General features: G+C 37.0%; 1 protein-coding gene across 7 annotated transcripts in view; it reads right to left on the bottom strand.

The window, feature by feature from the left end:
* CCNY (cyclin Y) overlaps positions 1–15,396 on the bottom strand; it is a 260,199-nt gene that overhangs the window by 66,259 nt on the left and 178,544 nt on the right. For all 7 annotated transcript variants that reach the window (XM_012551213.3, XM_012551212.3, XM_031939652.1 and 4 more), the window contains one exon: positions 8,128–8,202. In XM_012551213.3, coding sequence (XP_012406667.1) covers positions 8,128–8,202 — 75 coding nt within the window. The remainder of the gene's footprint in view (positions 1–8,127; positions 8,203–15,396) is intronic.

The raw sequence follows: 15,396 nt of genomic DNA on the forward strand, positions 1-15,396 counted from the left end.
ATTCATTATGGAATATAAAAGGCTGGGGTCAAAGAAAGCACAAACGGCTAACTAAATTCAGATGGTTTTCATTTCCCAGGGGTCACTGCAAGCTCAGAGAACTTCTCCTGGGATATCTGGATTTGAATTTGGTTGGATTCTCTTATAGTTTCTCTTATGTGAGCACTGACCCTGGTGTTAAAGAACCTGACTTTAAATCTTGCTTGTCATTTACTATCTGTGTGACTTTGGGTAAATCACAATTTCACTGAGTGTTGGTTTTCTCAACTATAAAAGAAAGTTGACATAGCCTCTGAAGTCCTTTTCCAGCTCTGGTCCTGTGGGTTTAAGGTACTTTGTATGATCCCAAATGTTTAAAGGAATCTCTTTAGTTAATGTCCCAGATAGATAATGTCCCAGACTAATGTAATTATAGTCAGACCCTGATTCTTAGCCATACCTGTGATTCTCACATATCCCAAGAATATGGGCAAAGCCCCTGACCTCACCCATCTTCCTCTATGTGGAAATGGGGAAAAAGCAGACTCAGGGTAAAAATTATTATTATAGGGAACTAAATTCAGTAAATAGAAGTCCAGAAGGAAAAAAGGGGGGAAGGATCAATGGGCTTCCCACATCTAGGACAAAATGTAACTGAAAAAGGGACAAATAAAGAAGTCAGAGGACCGATATCCTACTCAAATGAAATTCACAAAAATCCACCATCATGAATAAGAATAGTTGTCTAAGAGAAATCTCCCATACAAATTCTTCCCATAAGATAATGAACTGTTTGTAGGGAAAACTATCCAAAAAAGTGAAGTTTGGGGAAAAATTAGGATGGATAGTAAGAATTTGTCAGTGATGCTTCAGCATTAACAAAGAGGGAAAAAAGGCCATATCCGGGGTAAGCACAAATATCTGATTGCTAGCAAAGTAAATGCGACAGAGGGATGAGGAAAGCTCATCAGGTTCTACATGATTGAAATATTTTCATAAGACACTAATGCTCACCAAGCAACTTAATTATAAATTTGACTTAATGTCAAGAAGGAAGAAGCCCTTGATGGGGAACAAGATTATTTGATCAAAAGAAAAGGATATTACCCACTGAAAATTAACAAACTGATATTATGGGTGCAGATCTACCTTAACTTGGAATAATGTGACAGTTTTAGGAGAATATAATAAATCCTGTAAGAACTACTAAAGTTCCAGACTTGTAGAGCTAAAAGACCAAATCCTAGAAAAATTCCCATCAAAGGACAGGGCAGCACCCTGGGGGCCCTAATTCTGAAAAGGGCAGTTTTCAATCCAATTTACTATAAGGATCTAACTGACTAAAACCCAGTATCTGACATGATCCAGGAGAAGCTCCTACTATACTGAGATTGGGAAATCAACCACAAGGCATGCAGATGCTAAAAATAAAGTAATTGATTATCATGTCATTCCCTTCTATTCTGAGTAGTTAGAGAAGAAAAAGACTTAAAAGAGCAATTATTAAAGTGAGTTGGGACTATAGAAATTTCCATCTTTGCCCTTTTTGCCACTTTTACATCCCCCACTTAGGTGAACCATGAGAGTAATTAAATCAGTGGCAATACTGGTGATATGCTGAACATATCACAAACATGAAAACAGAGGTGTATGCTTGTAAAGTTTTAAGAATCAGACCTTCCAGGAAAAACATTTCATGATCCACTTTTAAGCTTAACTAGCATTAACATTTTCTCCACCACTTTCTTAAGTCGAGACCCTCCAATACCACAATAATTCAAATCCTAATTTGTAGCATTCGCCAATTTCTGAAGTATAAATGCTCACGGTGAAAAATTAGAAATCAGGTCTCACACAAACTAGTACAAGCTGGTTACAATAGAGGTGTCTATAAGATCCAACAATGTATCTGAGCAACAGTTTGTTTCTTTTAGTGAAACTGAAGAGAATCCTGGATGTGCACATTTACCAGCTGGATGATTGTGAAGGGCTTATTTCTTAGTGGGAGTTTGAGGAAGCACATCCAGGTGTAAGTTTTAGAATTTGGGCAAGAAAAAAAAGGCAACAAAATATAAGGTTACTTTAACCACTGCTTTAAAAATTAAAAAGAGAAACAATTATACTTCCAGTCAATGGTTTACAAACCTGAAAATGTTAGTCTTCATCATTTAAAAAAAATATTATGAAGTCAAGTATATCCTGAATTCCCAAGGAAAACCTACTGGGGCTCTAAGACACTCAACACACCTGCAAAATACCATCTTATATTCTTTAGTCTTTTGCAAATATGAGTGCAAAATGGAGACAACCACCAACTGACTTTCAGAACAAAACAGGTGTTTCCCATGTCTATTCATGGTTGTAGATTTTTTCCCCCCATGGAGAAATTAATGAGCTAAATATCTAAGCAGAATTAAGGAACTACAGAAAAATAAAACATTTCAGCCAAAAGGGATCTTGTTTCTGTTCAAGTAGAAGAGAAAAATTTAAAGAGACCATGACTTGCCCAAAAGCACAAAGCTAACTTGTGTTAGGCAGGGCAAGGATACATTTGAGACCTCCTACAAAGGGTATCAAAAGGGTATTAGTCATTTCGTGACTAATTAGGCTATTGCAAGGTTGGACTAAATTCCCATTAGACATGTTAGATGATAGTTCCCCAAATAGAATCCCTATCTTTGCTCATGATGACATTTCTTAGAGCATCCATTGTGTGTTGAAGGTTTTCTACATACTTATACCATTTTGAATCTTACCTATCCCAGGTTCTCCTAGAGGAAAAAATGTTGCAATTATTTTCTTCTCCTCTCCCTGAGTCTTCCTCAAAAATCTATTCTGAAGGTATCAATATACATTTCTGAGATTGGCTAAAATGACAGGAAAAAATAACAACAAATGTTGCAGGGAATGTGGGAAAACTAGGACTGATTCCATGCTGCTTCTCATTAGCACTATTCTCAAGATAATTTTTAAACCTGTTTTCAATAGTTTAAATCCAATGCCAGAAATGATGGGAAAAACAGAGTCAAGGAATATAAAAATTGGGGGCAACTTCAGTTCTCTCCCTCCTCCGCAACAGCAATGACAGAACTGCTACTGGCGCTAAGTAAAAAAAGTGGTCTATCCCTTCCCAAGCAGAATACACATCCTGAGCATAGAAATGTCTTTCTTTTTAAATGGGTCATAACATCTGTTTGCTAATAACAAGGGTTGCAGAGAAAAATCACTCTAGCTTTGCATAAAATATCTAACTAATTACATCTAGCAAGAAAGGTCTGATCAGATAAACCATCATGGTGAAGAGACTATTAACATCCTGTTGTGCAGGGGTTTCCCATCTAGTTATGAATGCAGAGATAAAGTCTCCAAGCACAGCCAGCTTTTCTGATATCTAAGATAAAAAGAAGTTTAATAGCTCCACTTCAAGAAAGCACCAATGACTTACAGATCTAATCTAAATCAGTCCTATTAATTTATTATATTCATATATATAGATATAATTAAATATGAATACGTATATATATATTATCATTAAGGATGGGGGTCCAAAACACGGCCACCATCCTGTTATGAGCACTATCACCTCAGCCTGACAACTGCAACAGCCTGCTCATTAATCTTCTTGCCTCAATTCTTTCCCTCTTTCACCCATCCTCAACCTTGTTCTCCAATTGATTTTCCTAAAATACAAGGTCTGATCATGTCACCACCTTAGGTTCAATAAGCTTCAATAGCTCCCTATTGCCTCCAATATCCAATATAAAATCCTTTATCTTTTCATGTCATTCATAACCTGATCCCCTGGACATTCCCAGTCTTATTACACCTCATAATTCCTACTCAATATGCCATTCTTCAAGCCAGTGACACTGACCTCTATTCTTGTTCCTTTCCAACCATATACCATCTCCATCTCTCATTTTCCCTGACTGGGCCACGTGCCTGGAATGTTTTCCACCGTCATCTCTCCTTTTCTTTAAATCTCAACTAAAGTTCCACTTTCTATAAGCTTCCTTAATCTTAGCACCTTCCCTTTGAGATCATCTGCAACTTACTCTGTCTATATTTTGTTTGCATATAACTATATGTATGACACCTCCTCCATTACGCTATGTTCTCATTGAGAATAGGGACTGTCCAGCCATTCTGGAGAGCAATTTGGAACTATGCTCAAAAAGTTATCAAACTGTGCATACCCTTTGATCCAGCAGTGCTACTACTGGGCTTATACCCCAAAGAGATACTAAAGAAGGGAAAGGGACCTATATGTGCCAAAATGTTTGTGGCAGCCCTGTTTGTAGTGGCTAGAAGCTGGAAAGTGAATGGATGCCCATCAATTGGAGAATGGTTGGGTAAATTGTGGTATATGAATGTTATGGAATATTATTGTTCTGTAAGAAACGACCAGCAGGATGAATACAGAGAGGCTTGGAGAGAGTTACATGAACTGATGCTGAGTGAAATGAGCAGAACCAGGAGATCATTATATACCTCAACAACAATACTGTATGAGGATGTATTCTGATGGAAGTGGATTTCTTCGACAAAGAGAATATCTAATTCAGTTTCAATTGATCAAGGATGGACAGAAGCAGCTACACCCAAAGAAATAACACTGGGAAATGAATGTAAACGGTTTGCATTTTTGTCTTTCTTCCCAGGTTATTTTTAACCTTCTGAATCCAATTCTCCTTGTGCAACAAGAGAACTGTTTGGTTCTGCACACATATATTGTATCTAAGATATACTGTGACCTATTTAACATATGTATAGGACTGCTTGCCATCTGGGGGAGGGGAAAAATCGGAATAGAAGTGAGTGCAAGGGATAATGTAAAAAATTACCCTGGCATGGGTTCTGTCAATAAAAACTTATTTTAAAAAAAGAGAATGGGGACTGTCTTTTGCTTTTCTTTAGGTCCCCAGAACATAACACAATATATGGCACATAGAAAGCACTTAAAAATGACAGTTCATTGATGACAAAAACCTAGACCATTGCCAAGAACTAAGTTTTTATTACTGGTAAAAGAATATTGGGTGCAGATTTATTATATAGATATAAAGTCTCCAAATGACTCCATGATAGGTTAAAGAGTTAATTTCTAATTACAAACCTATTATGAATTATGAAAAGATGCCATTAAGATGCAAAGAAGAGAAAGAACATTAGGTTCCACAGAAAGGAAAACTGAAGAAAATGAAAAAAATTTTCTCCTACTTTTAAAATGTCTTTTGTATCAGAATAATAAAAGAGAAAAAGACAGAAGCATCTCGAAACCAAAGAATATGAAGACAGAGAGATCAAGAGAATGTATATATAATAGTACACATATAAGGAATCTCACAATGGAAACCTGTCCAAATGAACTCTAGTCAATAATTTTCAATCTGTTCTGTTTTGAGACCCTCAACTGCCTTCCCTAGCCATACAACTTTATGATTCAGTTTCTGGATCTGGTCAATACAAAAAAAAAAAAAAAAAAAAAAAAGCCTTGGTAAAGGACATCCACATATTTTCCCTAATGCAGCTTCTCCTTGGGATGACCACGCTGACATTATGAACTTGGGAGTTCTCAAGAATAGGATTTGATTTCTATCATTCTTACACTTGAGGTAAGGAAGCAGGGGGAGAAAGGCGAAGAGGGAGAAAGGAGGGACAGAATTTGAAACTCAAAACTTTTAAAATATTTTTAAATTTATAAAAATATGTTTTAACATGGAATTGGGGGAAATAAATTATTATTTTAAAAAATTTTAAATGCAGATTAAACTTAAGTGTCATGAAAATATATTTTCCCCCAAAACTGGTGGTTAATGTTTACCCATACACCCCTGCTTGGATCCCAGAACAAAAGTCAAAGAAATTAAGCAAACCTTCTCATTATTTTCACTTACGGAATTCATAGGACTTATACAAATTTCTTTTAACCTTCATATTTTTCACTGGCCCAAATTTTCCAGCCATCCCAAATCCTCTGACACCTCCAATTTCACTAGAACTAGAGAACAAAAGCTTCCTCTCCTTTATTACATAGACTTAAAAGTTCCTTCACAAGTATAGTTCCCCCTTGAAAACTAAAAGAAAAATTGGACAAAAAGAACAGGCACAATGTACTCATTTTCTTTTTGGGTCATAATGATTTCTTTCAAGCTCTCAGCACATTCTTATTTGTTATGAATAAAATGAACCATATGATACCCAAAGTCTTCCTTGCAGTATACCTGACAAGGGTAAGATGAATGAATGAATAAATGAAAAGCATCTAATGAGTGCTTACTATATAACAAGCACAGCACTGAGAACAGGATGTATAAATACAAAAGCAAAGACAGTCTTTACTCTCCAAGAGCTTACAGTCTGACGGAAGAGACGATACTTACAGTAGTGACCAAGAAATGAAATGGTGAGTGGTGCCATGGAAGAGCATATTGAAAAACCCCTTCCAGGGGCAAAGAATTCATTTGATTGTGGCTCCAAAACTGCAAAGGGAGGAGGAGTGGGGAAGGGGGAAATGGTGGCCTGGTAGATAATAAAGAGCCAGTAGATGTCCCAGGGCACTGGGGAAGCCACCAGTCAGCTAGCACCGCCCAGGATAGGTGCACCAGTCATGAAAGTGCCCAGTCCTCCGGGGATGGGCAGAGCCTGGGTCAAATCTTAAAGTCTAAACACCTACTACCAATGGAGCAAAAAGTTCTGTATAGCTTCATTAAACTGGAAAGTTCAACAGACTGTTTATTTTATTTGAGGATTACCCTGGATAAGCTCATAGAGAAACACTGCCAAATGACTAATCATAAAGCAATTAATATTTTGGGCTATGTCATCTCATGAAGGCTATAAATTAAGGTCTAGACAAAGGGAGTTACAATTTGCATTAGAGGGATTAGACTCTTCAAATGTAATCACATGAATTCTTACAGGCACTGAAATTAAACCATCAAGTTCAAGAAAGTGATCCATCTGGATAGAGGTCATGAACAATAAATTAACATAATGATAATTCATACCCCTTCACAAAGAAACCATATACAACATCATTATCTAACAAATCTTACAAAAGGCTTTAATCCTTTAGATTAAATGTCAAATCTGAAACCCATTTAGACTATTGCCTAAACCGGTCCAGTACTCAAAGTTTTTCCCAGTTTATTTAATTAAGCAGAGTCTCAGAAGGAGTTTTTTGAAGATCCATGTGTTTCAATCTAATGTGTTAAGTTAACTAATAAACATCCCCTGCTTAAGCATTCTCTCTATTATCTCATCAACTTTTAATAAACTCATTTCTATTTTAGTTTTGTTATATAAGTTTTTCCCCCCAGATAGCATAGGGCAAGCAGAGTAGCAAGATGGAACTTGATCCATTGATCAAGATGAGCAAGATGGCTTTTGTGATAGACTTTCTTAAAGTCTGAGCAGCTAGAAGGCACAGTGGATAGAGATCAGGGTTTGACCTGGAGTCATGAACATCTAAGTTCAAAACTGGACTTCTACATTTCCTAGCTGTGAGATCCTAGGCAAGGCATTTAACTTCTCTCTGTCTCAATTTCCCTTTTCTATATAATAAGGAGATAATAATAGCACCTACTTCCCAGGGCTGTTGAAAGAACAAATAAGACATTATTTATTTATGAAATGCTTCGCAAATCTTAAAGTATTACATAAATGCTAATCATCATCATCATCACTGTCTTGTTATTGTTATTACTATGCAACAAGAGCATACCTATTCCTGTAATTGAATCAGTGCAAACTAGGGAACATTTGTTTTTAGCATTTTCTTTTCTCATGGAGTCTACATAATGATACTGTTAGACCTAAGCCAGATATATTCTTAGGGGAAGGAAGCTACAGCCTCCAAAAAAAACACATGTCCAAGAGACATCATAAAAATGTGGATTGAAACATGTCTCTCTACAATTTGGAAGAACTGGAAGGATTGGAATACTTCTCTCAAGAATGAGGAGCAAGGATTATAATTTAAAGTCCACTCCTCCTCTACTAGAGGCAAATATCAAAGCCAATACAATAAAGATCCTGGAAATTACTGTGTGACCTCGCAAATCAAAACAAAAGGCAGAACTTCAATGAAGGTCAATTGCCTACAATGCCATTTAAAAGAGGAAAGAGACATAAATAATAACTTACCATCAGTCTGAGATTTACTGAGGAATATTGTGCTGGCCCGAGGATGGTCTGAAGGGTTGAATTCCATGTTCAAATCTTTAAAGAAACAAAATAAGAAAAAAATTAACAATTGCAAAACTGAGAATCAATATTATAGTAAATGTAAGATTTCCTAATGATTAAGTTGATCATAGTTAGGAATCTGAAAGAAGGGGGGAGGAGAGAAAAAGGAAAGGAGGGAAGGAGAGAAGGAAGGGAAAGAAGAAAAAAGAAGTGAGGAAAGAAAGGAAGGAAGGGAGGAAGGAAAGGAAGGAAGAAAGGGAAGAAGGGAGGGAAGGAGGGAGGACAAAAAAAAAAAAAAAGACAAAGACAATTAGGATTATTTAGGGGTTAACAAACCAAAAAGGGAAGAGGTCAATAGAGAAATATGACTGGAGAGAAAGCAGTATGGGAAAGAAAGAAAACGGTTAAAGTAAATAGATTACTCTTCAGATTAGTTTGAAACATTCAAAATGTATAATTATATAAATGAGTTTACAACCTAATTTAAATTCAACCACTGCTGCAAGAAATGGACAAAGATCAAAGAGAGGGAAGGGAGGAAGGATTGGACAGAATGAACTTAATTGAAGAAGCCCAGGGAGATGAAATCATCAAGTAGAGAGTTGATCAATGGGGTCAAAAGCTACCAAGAGGCCCAGGAGGGGTAGAACAGAGAAAAGATAACTAGATTTGAGCACTGATTTAGACACTGGTGAACTTGTTGAGAACAGTTTCAATGGCAGGGAAGGACTGGTTGAGAATGAGGAGCAAAAGCCAGATTGCAACAGGCCTATGTTTGTCCTTTGCCAATCACAGCGTCTGGCACATAGCAACTATTTAATAAATGTTTAGTGAATTCACTAGTGAGGAAAGAACTTTGCAAAATACAATCCGTAAACAAAATGATGCTTTTCTTGTTTCAGAGAAGGAAGAACAACATCATAACTATCAATACTTCATAAATGTAGGTTTTGCTTCTAAGTTCAAGGCAGTATCATTATTTTCAAGGAACAGAATCTAGATATCCTCTTGAATACAAACTAAAAAAGCTAACCACTAAAACCACTAAAATGTGGAAGTCTCTTCAAAAGTAAATCAATTGGACTGAACTTGCTACCTTTCTCTTAGCATTTTGTTCATCATCTTTCCCTGGGGAGAAAAAATGCTTGTATTCCTTCAGCCCATCAGAATTCTCCACCAAACAAGCGACACCATTGGGAAGTTTAGAGGAGAATCCCTATTTTATCCCCAGGTATTCAAGTAGAAAACTCAACTTCTGAAAAGACAATCAGAGTCAGACCCAAAAAACAAACCAAAAAAAAAAAAAAAACCCTAGGGGGGGTTCTTTCTATTCACCACAACCCTTCCAGGAAGTTATCAGCATATTACAAAAAGCAAAAATGCTAATCATTAAGCCACATATTATATCAAGATTGTCTATAAAATGAAAATAGGACCACACTGGGCTTCAATAGCCTTAGATTCCCAGAATCATTCATTTCAGCATTAGAGGGAATTTCTGAAGGTCATCTAGCTAAAGCCATACTTGGGGGGAAAAAAAAAAAAAAACATTTCTTTTATAATATGTCAGATGGCTGGCTGTTTAGGTTTTGTTTCAGGATCTCCTCTTAAGAGGTCTTAATAAATGTCCATTCTCCTTATGAATTACTCCAAAGATTTTGAAATCTTTCCCAATGTCAAGCCCAACTATGCCCTTTTGCACTTTCTACCCACTGATTCTAATTCTGCTTTCTGGGGCCCAAAAGAACTAATTCATCTTCCAAGGCACAGACCTTCAAATAATTATAGATAGCTATTGTTCCCTTCCCACTTCTAATAAGTTTTCCATTTTTCAAGCCTATTTCCTTCAACTTATCTTCAGAGGCCCTTAGAATATCTTTCACTTGTACCCTGCCTCTTCATTAAATGTCCACCAAAGGCTGATTTTCACTTGTCAGAGCATTCCTTTAAAAAAGTTTTCTGGGTCTCCATAGTTTTGTCATTGGTTACTGAAATTACTGACCATCAATTATTAATTGATCAATAACCTAATTAATAAATTGATTATTACCCAGAAATTTTGTTTCTTGGCGTTTTTTCTTTCAATATACTATTTAGCCCTTTACTACTTTCCTCCCTTCCTCTCCAGTTTCTCTCTCCTTTTACCCTCTTCCCAATACATACATCTAGCACATTTCTTTTAAAATTTCAAAGCAGTGAAAAATTTATTTGAATTGACTAATTGTTTTTAGTAAAGTAGTCTACTCACTATCTGAATTACATGAGCTGTAAGGATGAGGAACAAAACAGACAATGGACCTCTTCTAGCCTCAAGAACACATAAAACATACTTGTATATGCTTTCACAACTTGGCCCCATGTTTATCAAAACGTAGTAAGTAGATTTGGGCTCTAGGTGGCACCATGGTATACAGAAGGCTGGGCCTGGAATAGGGAAAACAACTTTCTAAGTTCAAATCCAGCCTCAAACCCTTTATAGCTGTGTGACCCTGAGCAAGTCTCTTTAACCTAGTTTGTCTCAGTTTCCTCATCTGTTAAATGAGTTGGAGAAGGAAATGAGAACCTACTCTAGGATGCTACCAAGAATACCTCAGATGGGGTCATAAAGAGTCAGACATGACTGAAATAACTAAACAAAAATGAGTAGATTTTGCACTCTGGGCTCATTGCATTTGCAAAGCACTATTTAGTCTCAATCACAGGGACTGTCGTGCCTCAGATTTGGATTTGCAATACTAGAACACAACAATCTGGACGAGTGTGAATCCAGTCTTTGATGGAAGAGCACAAGGCATGAAGAACTCAAAAACAAAGCAAGCTATTACACTCTTAAACATCTGCTAATTAATTGATTGATTGATTGATTAATGTTAACTGTAGAAACTTGTGGCAAAATCCCTAGGATTATTCTCCCAACTCACATTTGCATTAACAGGCTAAGCACCTAGAATATGGCTAATTATCTCTCCCTTTACAATTATAGCCATTGAAAAGTTGGGGTAATTTTTTTTAATCCTATTACTTATGATCTATCTGGTATATTCCCTCTCAATATCAATCATTAGTTGACATCTTCTTAATATAATTTATAACTAGTTAATAAAAATTAGTTTTTTTTTAAAGGAGATATTTAATGTGAAAGGATATCAAAGACCTGTGAAAAGATTGTGGGTGAGGCACACAAAAAAAAAAAGCACTCAAAGGATCACAAGTTAGACAGATTACTACAAAAAAAAGTGTACAAGCATGAAGATTCTTCAGGCCTTCAATCTCTTGCATAAGGATGAGTCAATGGCATGAGGGAGTACATGATGAATGCCCTGATTGCCCAGAGCTCTGGATATTTACTTATATCTGCTGTTTCTTCATGAATTCACAGAGAATATAGTAGAAGAAGTCAGTCAGTGAGCAACCCTGACTTTTAGCAATCAGAAGGACATTGTAATGATTTAGATGAAGCTTACCAAACTGATTATGATCAGGAGAACCTTGCAATTCTTACCTAATGAAATTGATTAATTAAACCAGTATTGAGTACCTGGAACACAGGTAAGTCATTACTGGTCAATTGTTCTATCAGCAAGATCTAGCAATATACCAGTCCTCACAGGACCAAAGTACAACAATTTCACAAATCAAAAGCATCCTCCATCCTCCACATACCTGTGTCTTATGGAAAGTGAACTCAGGAAAGTAAATGCTACGAAACCTTTTCCCCGCTAAATTCACTTCTGGGTGCAACATAGTCAATGGATGAGTTCTTTCCTAGCATATTCTATCTTTGCTCTAGGAATAATCCACTGGTAGACTGGATCCAACAGGTCACCTGTCTATTTCACAGTCTCCTCAGATCCCTCAGCGCCTTTGGCTGTTGCAGTTATTGAAAGATTCTATTAACACTCCGTTTACTGGATCTCAAATTATTCTTATTTTTCAAAGTTCACAAGGTTGTAATCTGGTCTAATTCATCTCTGATATTTATTTATGTAAGACTAGAAAAATAATAAACACAATGGAGACAGAGCAAACAAAAGTGCCATGTGTTCACAGACACATGGTACTTGGGTAGGGAAAAGGGCCTACAGTCCCATCTGGAAGCCCATAGGAGTTGTGCCTTCTCGCCAAGGAAAAAAGATTCTTTTCTGTTGAAGCCATTTGTATGCACACTCATTTCTAGCTTAGCAGCCAATTAAAAAACTTTTTGCCAATTTCATTAAGGAAAAAGTAATAATCCCTCCTTCATACATTTCCAAAAACAGCCTCATCAACCCTCCATGTAGACTGACGCCAGGTAGAGTTCATACTATTAAGAATGAGCCCCCTCACTGGTAGGTGTACCTGGAAGAGTACACCTACTTTTCTTTAGACAAAATGACCTCTGAAACTTCTATTTTTTGCATGTGGTTTTACTAAATGGAATTACCTAGTCTTGGATTTCTGAGAGTGGAAGACTGTGTCCCCTCTATATACAATCACATAGGCTCCCCACATGTGTAAAGAGGGAGGAAGCTACCATATTGGAAAGAAACACAGAGGAAGGAAGCTACAAGGGGGAAGGGAGATTAGGAACTACAAAGGAGGAGAATAAGGCTGCTATCCCTGTTCCTCTTCAGCTGCATCCAGCTGTTCCCCTCCCAGATTGTTTTTTGTTTTGTTTTGTTTTTTTAAACTAGGGAAAAGAAGCCATTCTTTGCCTAATTTTTACCTAACCTTAAATCACTAAATGGGTGAGGCCTGGGAAAGACCTTGGCTTAAAAAGGCCAAGGTCTCCCACTGTACCCAGGGTCATTTCCAATTATCTTGCCTATGGATTCAGATGGCTCTGAAGGAGAGAATGAGGCTGGTGGCTTTGCACAGAACATCCAATTCACTTGCAAGTAATGATATCACCGTTCTAATCTATGATACTCTTTGAGCATGAAGGACAAAAAATAATGTTTTCCTCCATGTGTTCTAAATTAACAATTTCCTTTCTTTGCTGAATGTAACATTTAAAATCAGATTTGACCAGGACAGAACACAACAGGATTATTACCTTAATTTTCTTGGCTTTTCACATAATCTCTCTGAACCATAGTTTCCACATCTATAAAAGTCATTTATTCAGTAAATATTTACCAAGTGCTTACTATGCACGAGTATGCTGACTAATGTTTACTAACCAGCTTTTTTTTTTTGGGGGGGGGGGGGGGGTGGTAATGGGAGTTAAATGATTACCAAGGGTGACACAGTTTATAAGTATCTGAGACTGAATTTGAATTCCTGACTTCTGGGCCAATGCTCTATCCCCTGTCCCATACAGCTGCCCCAACAACTAGCTTTAAAAAAAAATTAAGTCCAAATGGCACACTTTAAAATTTAATCTACATTATTAACATTTTCTTGATACTTTCTTAAGCCTAAACAACCAATAAAATACTATCAAGTCCTGCTTCATGTCATTTGCCAATTTCTGAGATAAACATGTTTACACTAAATATTTAACAGTTAGCTCAGGTTAGTCCAAATTAGCTCCAGTAAAGTTCTGCTATTCTATATAATAAATGATATAGAGCTGTAAAGTCTATATAGAATATACAATATAGTCTATATGAGATAGAGTTCCAAAGAGGCATATACAGCTAAGAGGAGTCTGACTATATGACTAGTACTGTTCCTTTTAAATGTTGAAGTTCCATGGTTCCAAGAACATTCTTTCCATTATATGAGTTTCAGAATGTTTTGGTTTTAGTTTTGGTTTGGTTTTTAACTGAAATAGGCTATCAAGAACTCAACAAAAACAGCCAACAGCCAAGCAAACAAACACCTGTGGTCATGGTGTCTAAACAGATCATTATGTTTTCATTGGTGCAAAAACTCCCTCCATGGATGCAGAGTGGAACTCCCCTGTAATTTATAAGGAGCTGTGTAGGGCACTAATAGATTAAGCAATCTGCTTGTGATCTTCTAGATGTCAGATATAGGACTTGAATTCAAGTCTTGATAATTCCCAGGCCAGTCATTTATCCACTCTGCCAGGGCTGCCTCTAATCTCCAGGATAACAGCCCTGTGATCATACAAGAAAGCAGAGACTTGAACAAGTTAAATGTCAGAAATAATTGAGACTTCATTAACAGCTGTGTAACTGGATTGTTGGACTCTGCCCAGCAGGATTCAACTGGCACTCCTGGGGATTTTGTCCAGGGCCAAATGACACTTTCATGGCTAGTTCAGCCATGTCTGATTTTACAAAAAGCAGTTTGTACTCGAGCCCATTAGGGAAAACGGTTATGAAGTCAGCCAGTGCATTCCATTACGCATGGAATCAGTCTTCCTGCCATGTCCTACTGCAGGTCACACACATACTTTCTCCCCTGCTGGGTAAAGCAAAGAGATCCTGTAGACAAGTACTCTGGCTGAGGGGAGGCAATATAAATCAGGGACAAAGGAAGAGAGAGGGAGAAAAGTAGCTCCCCCTTGTAGAAGGAGACAGCAATTAGGAATTTTGTCCCTAACTACAAAGGAGCTAGAGGTCCAAAGAATCTGATTCATGAGGGCAATAGCCTTTTTTTATTTATGGGATATGGTGAACCTAACATACAGGTATTTGGACTTGATCCATTTCACTTCCTAAATAGAAGCATAACAAGCATTATAAGAAACTGTATTTTGTATTAAGATGAAAAAAGAATAGAAATCCCCATCACATTTCTTTTATAAAAGATTCATGGAACATACCGCTTGGGAGGACCTTAGAGATTGTCTCATTCAACCTACTCATTTTTATAGATGAGATAATTAAGGCCCAGAGAATTAAGTCAGTTGGAAATAGGTGGTTTAGTGGCAAAACTGGAATTAAAACTTGGGTCTCTTTCCATATCTTTCACTACCTCCCACCATGGCATCCATCACCATAGCTCCAAGCAAACAAAATATATCAAGAGCAACTCAAACAGCAAAATAGCAAAAGGCAAATGGGAACAGAATTCATGCCCTTCCCCCAAATCTAAGTCCACATAATAAAGAATCCTTCTCAAGTTCTGCTAGAAATGTTAACTTTCAGATGTAAAAGCAGATAGGCATCTGCTCTGACACAAATTCAAGAAATTTGTAGCCCTTTGGAAACAATGGAGTGGGATGCTTCTAAGGAAAATTTCTGAGATCATCAACTAATTTCCATTGGAAACCATGCTTAAATGTTTACAATGGTGGGGAAAAGCATTTTCAGGAGGTTCCTGTAGATTACA

The sequence above is a fragment of the Sarcophilus harrisii genome, chromosome 5, assembly GCF_902635505.1.
Source record: "Sarcophilus harrisii chromosome 5, mSarHar1.11, whole genome shotgun sequence".
Taxonomy (NCBI): Eukaryota; Metazoa; Chordata; class Mammalia; order Dasyuromorphia; family Dasyuridae; genus Sarcophilus; species Sarcophilus harrisii.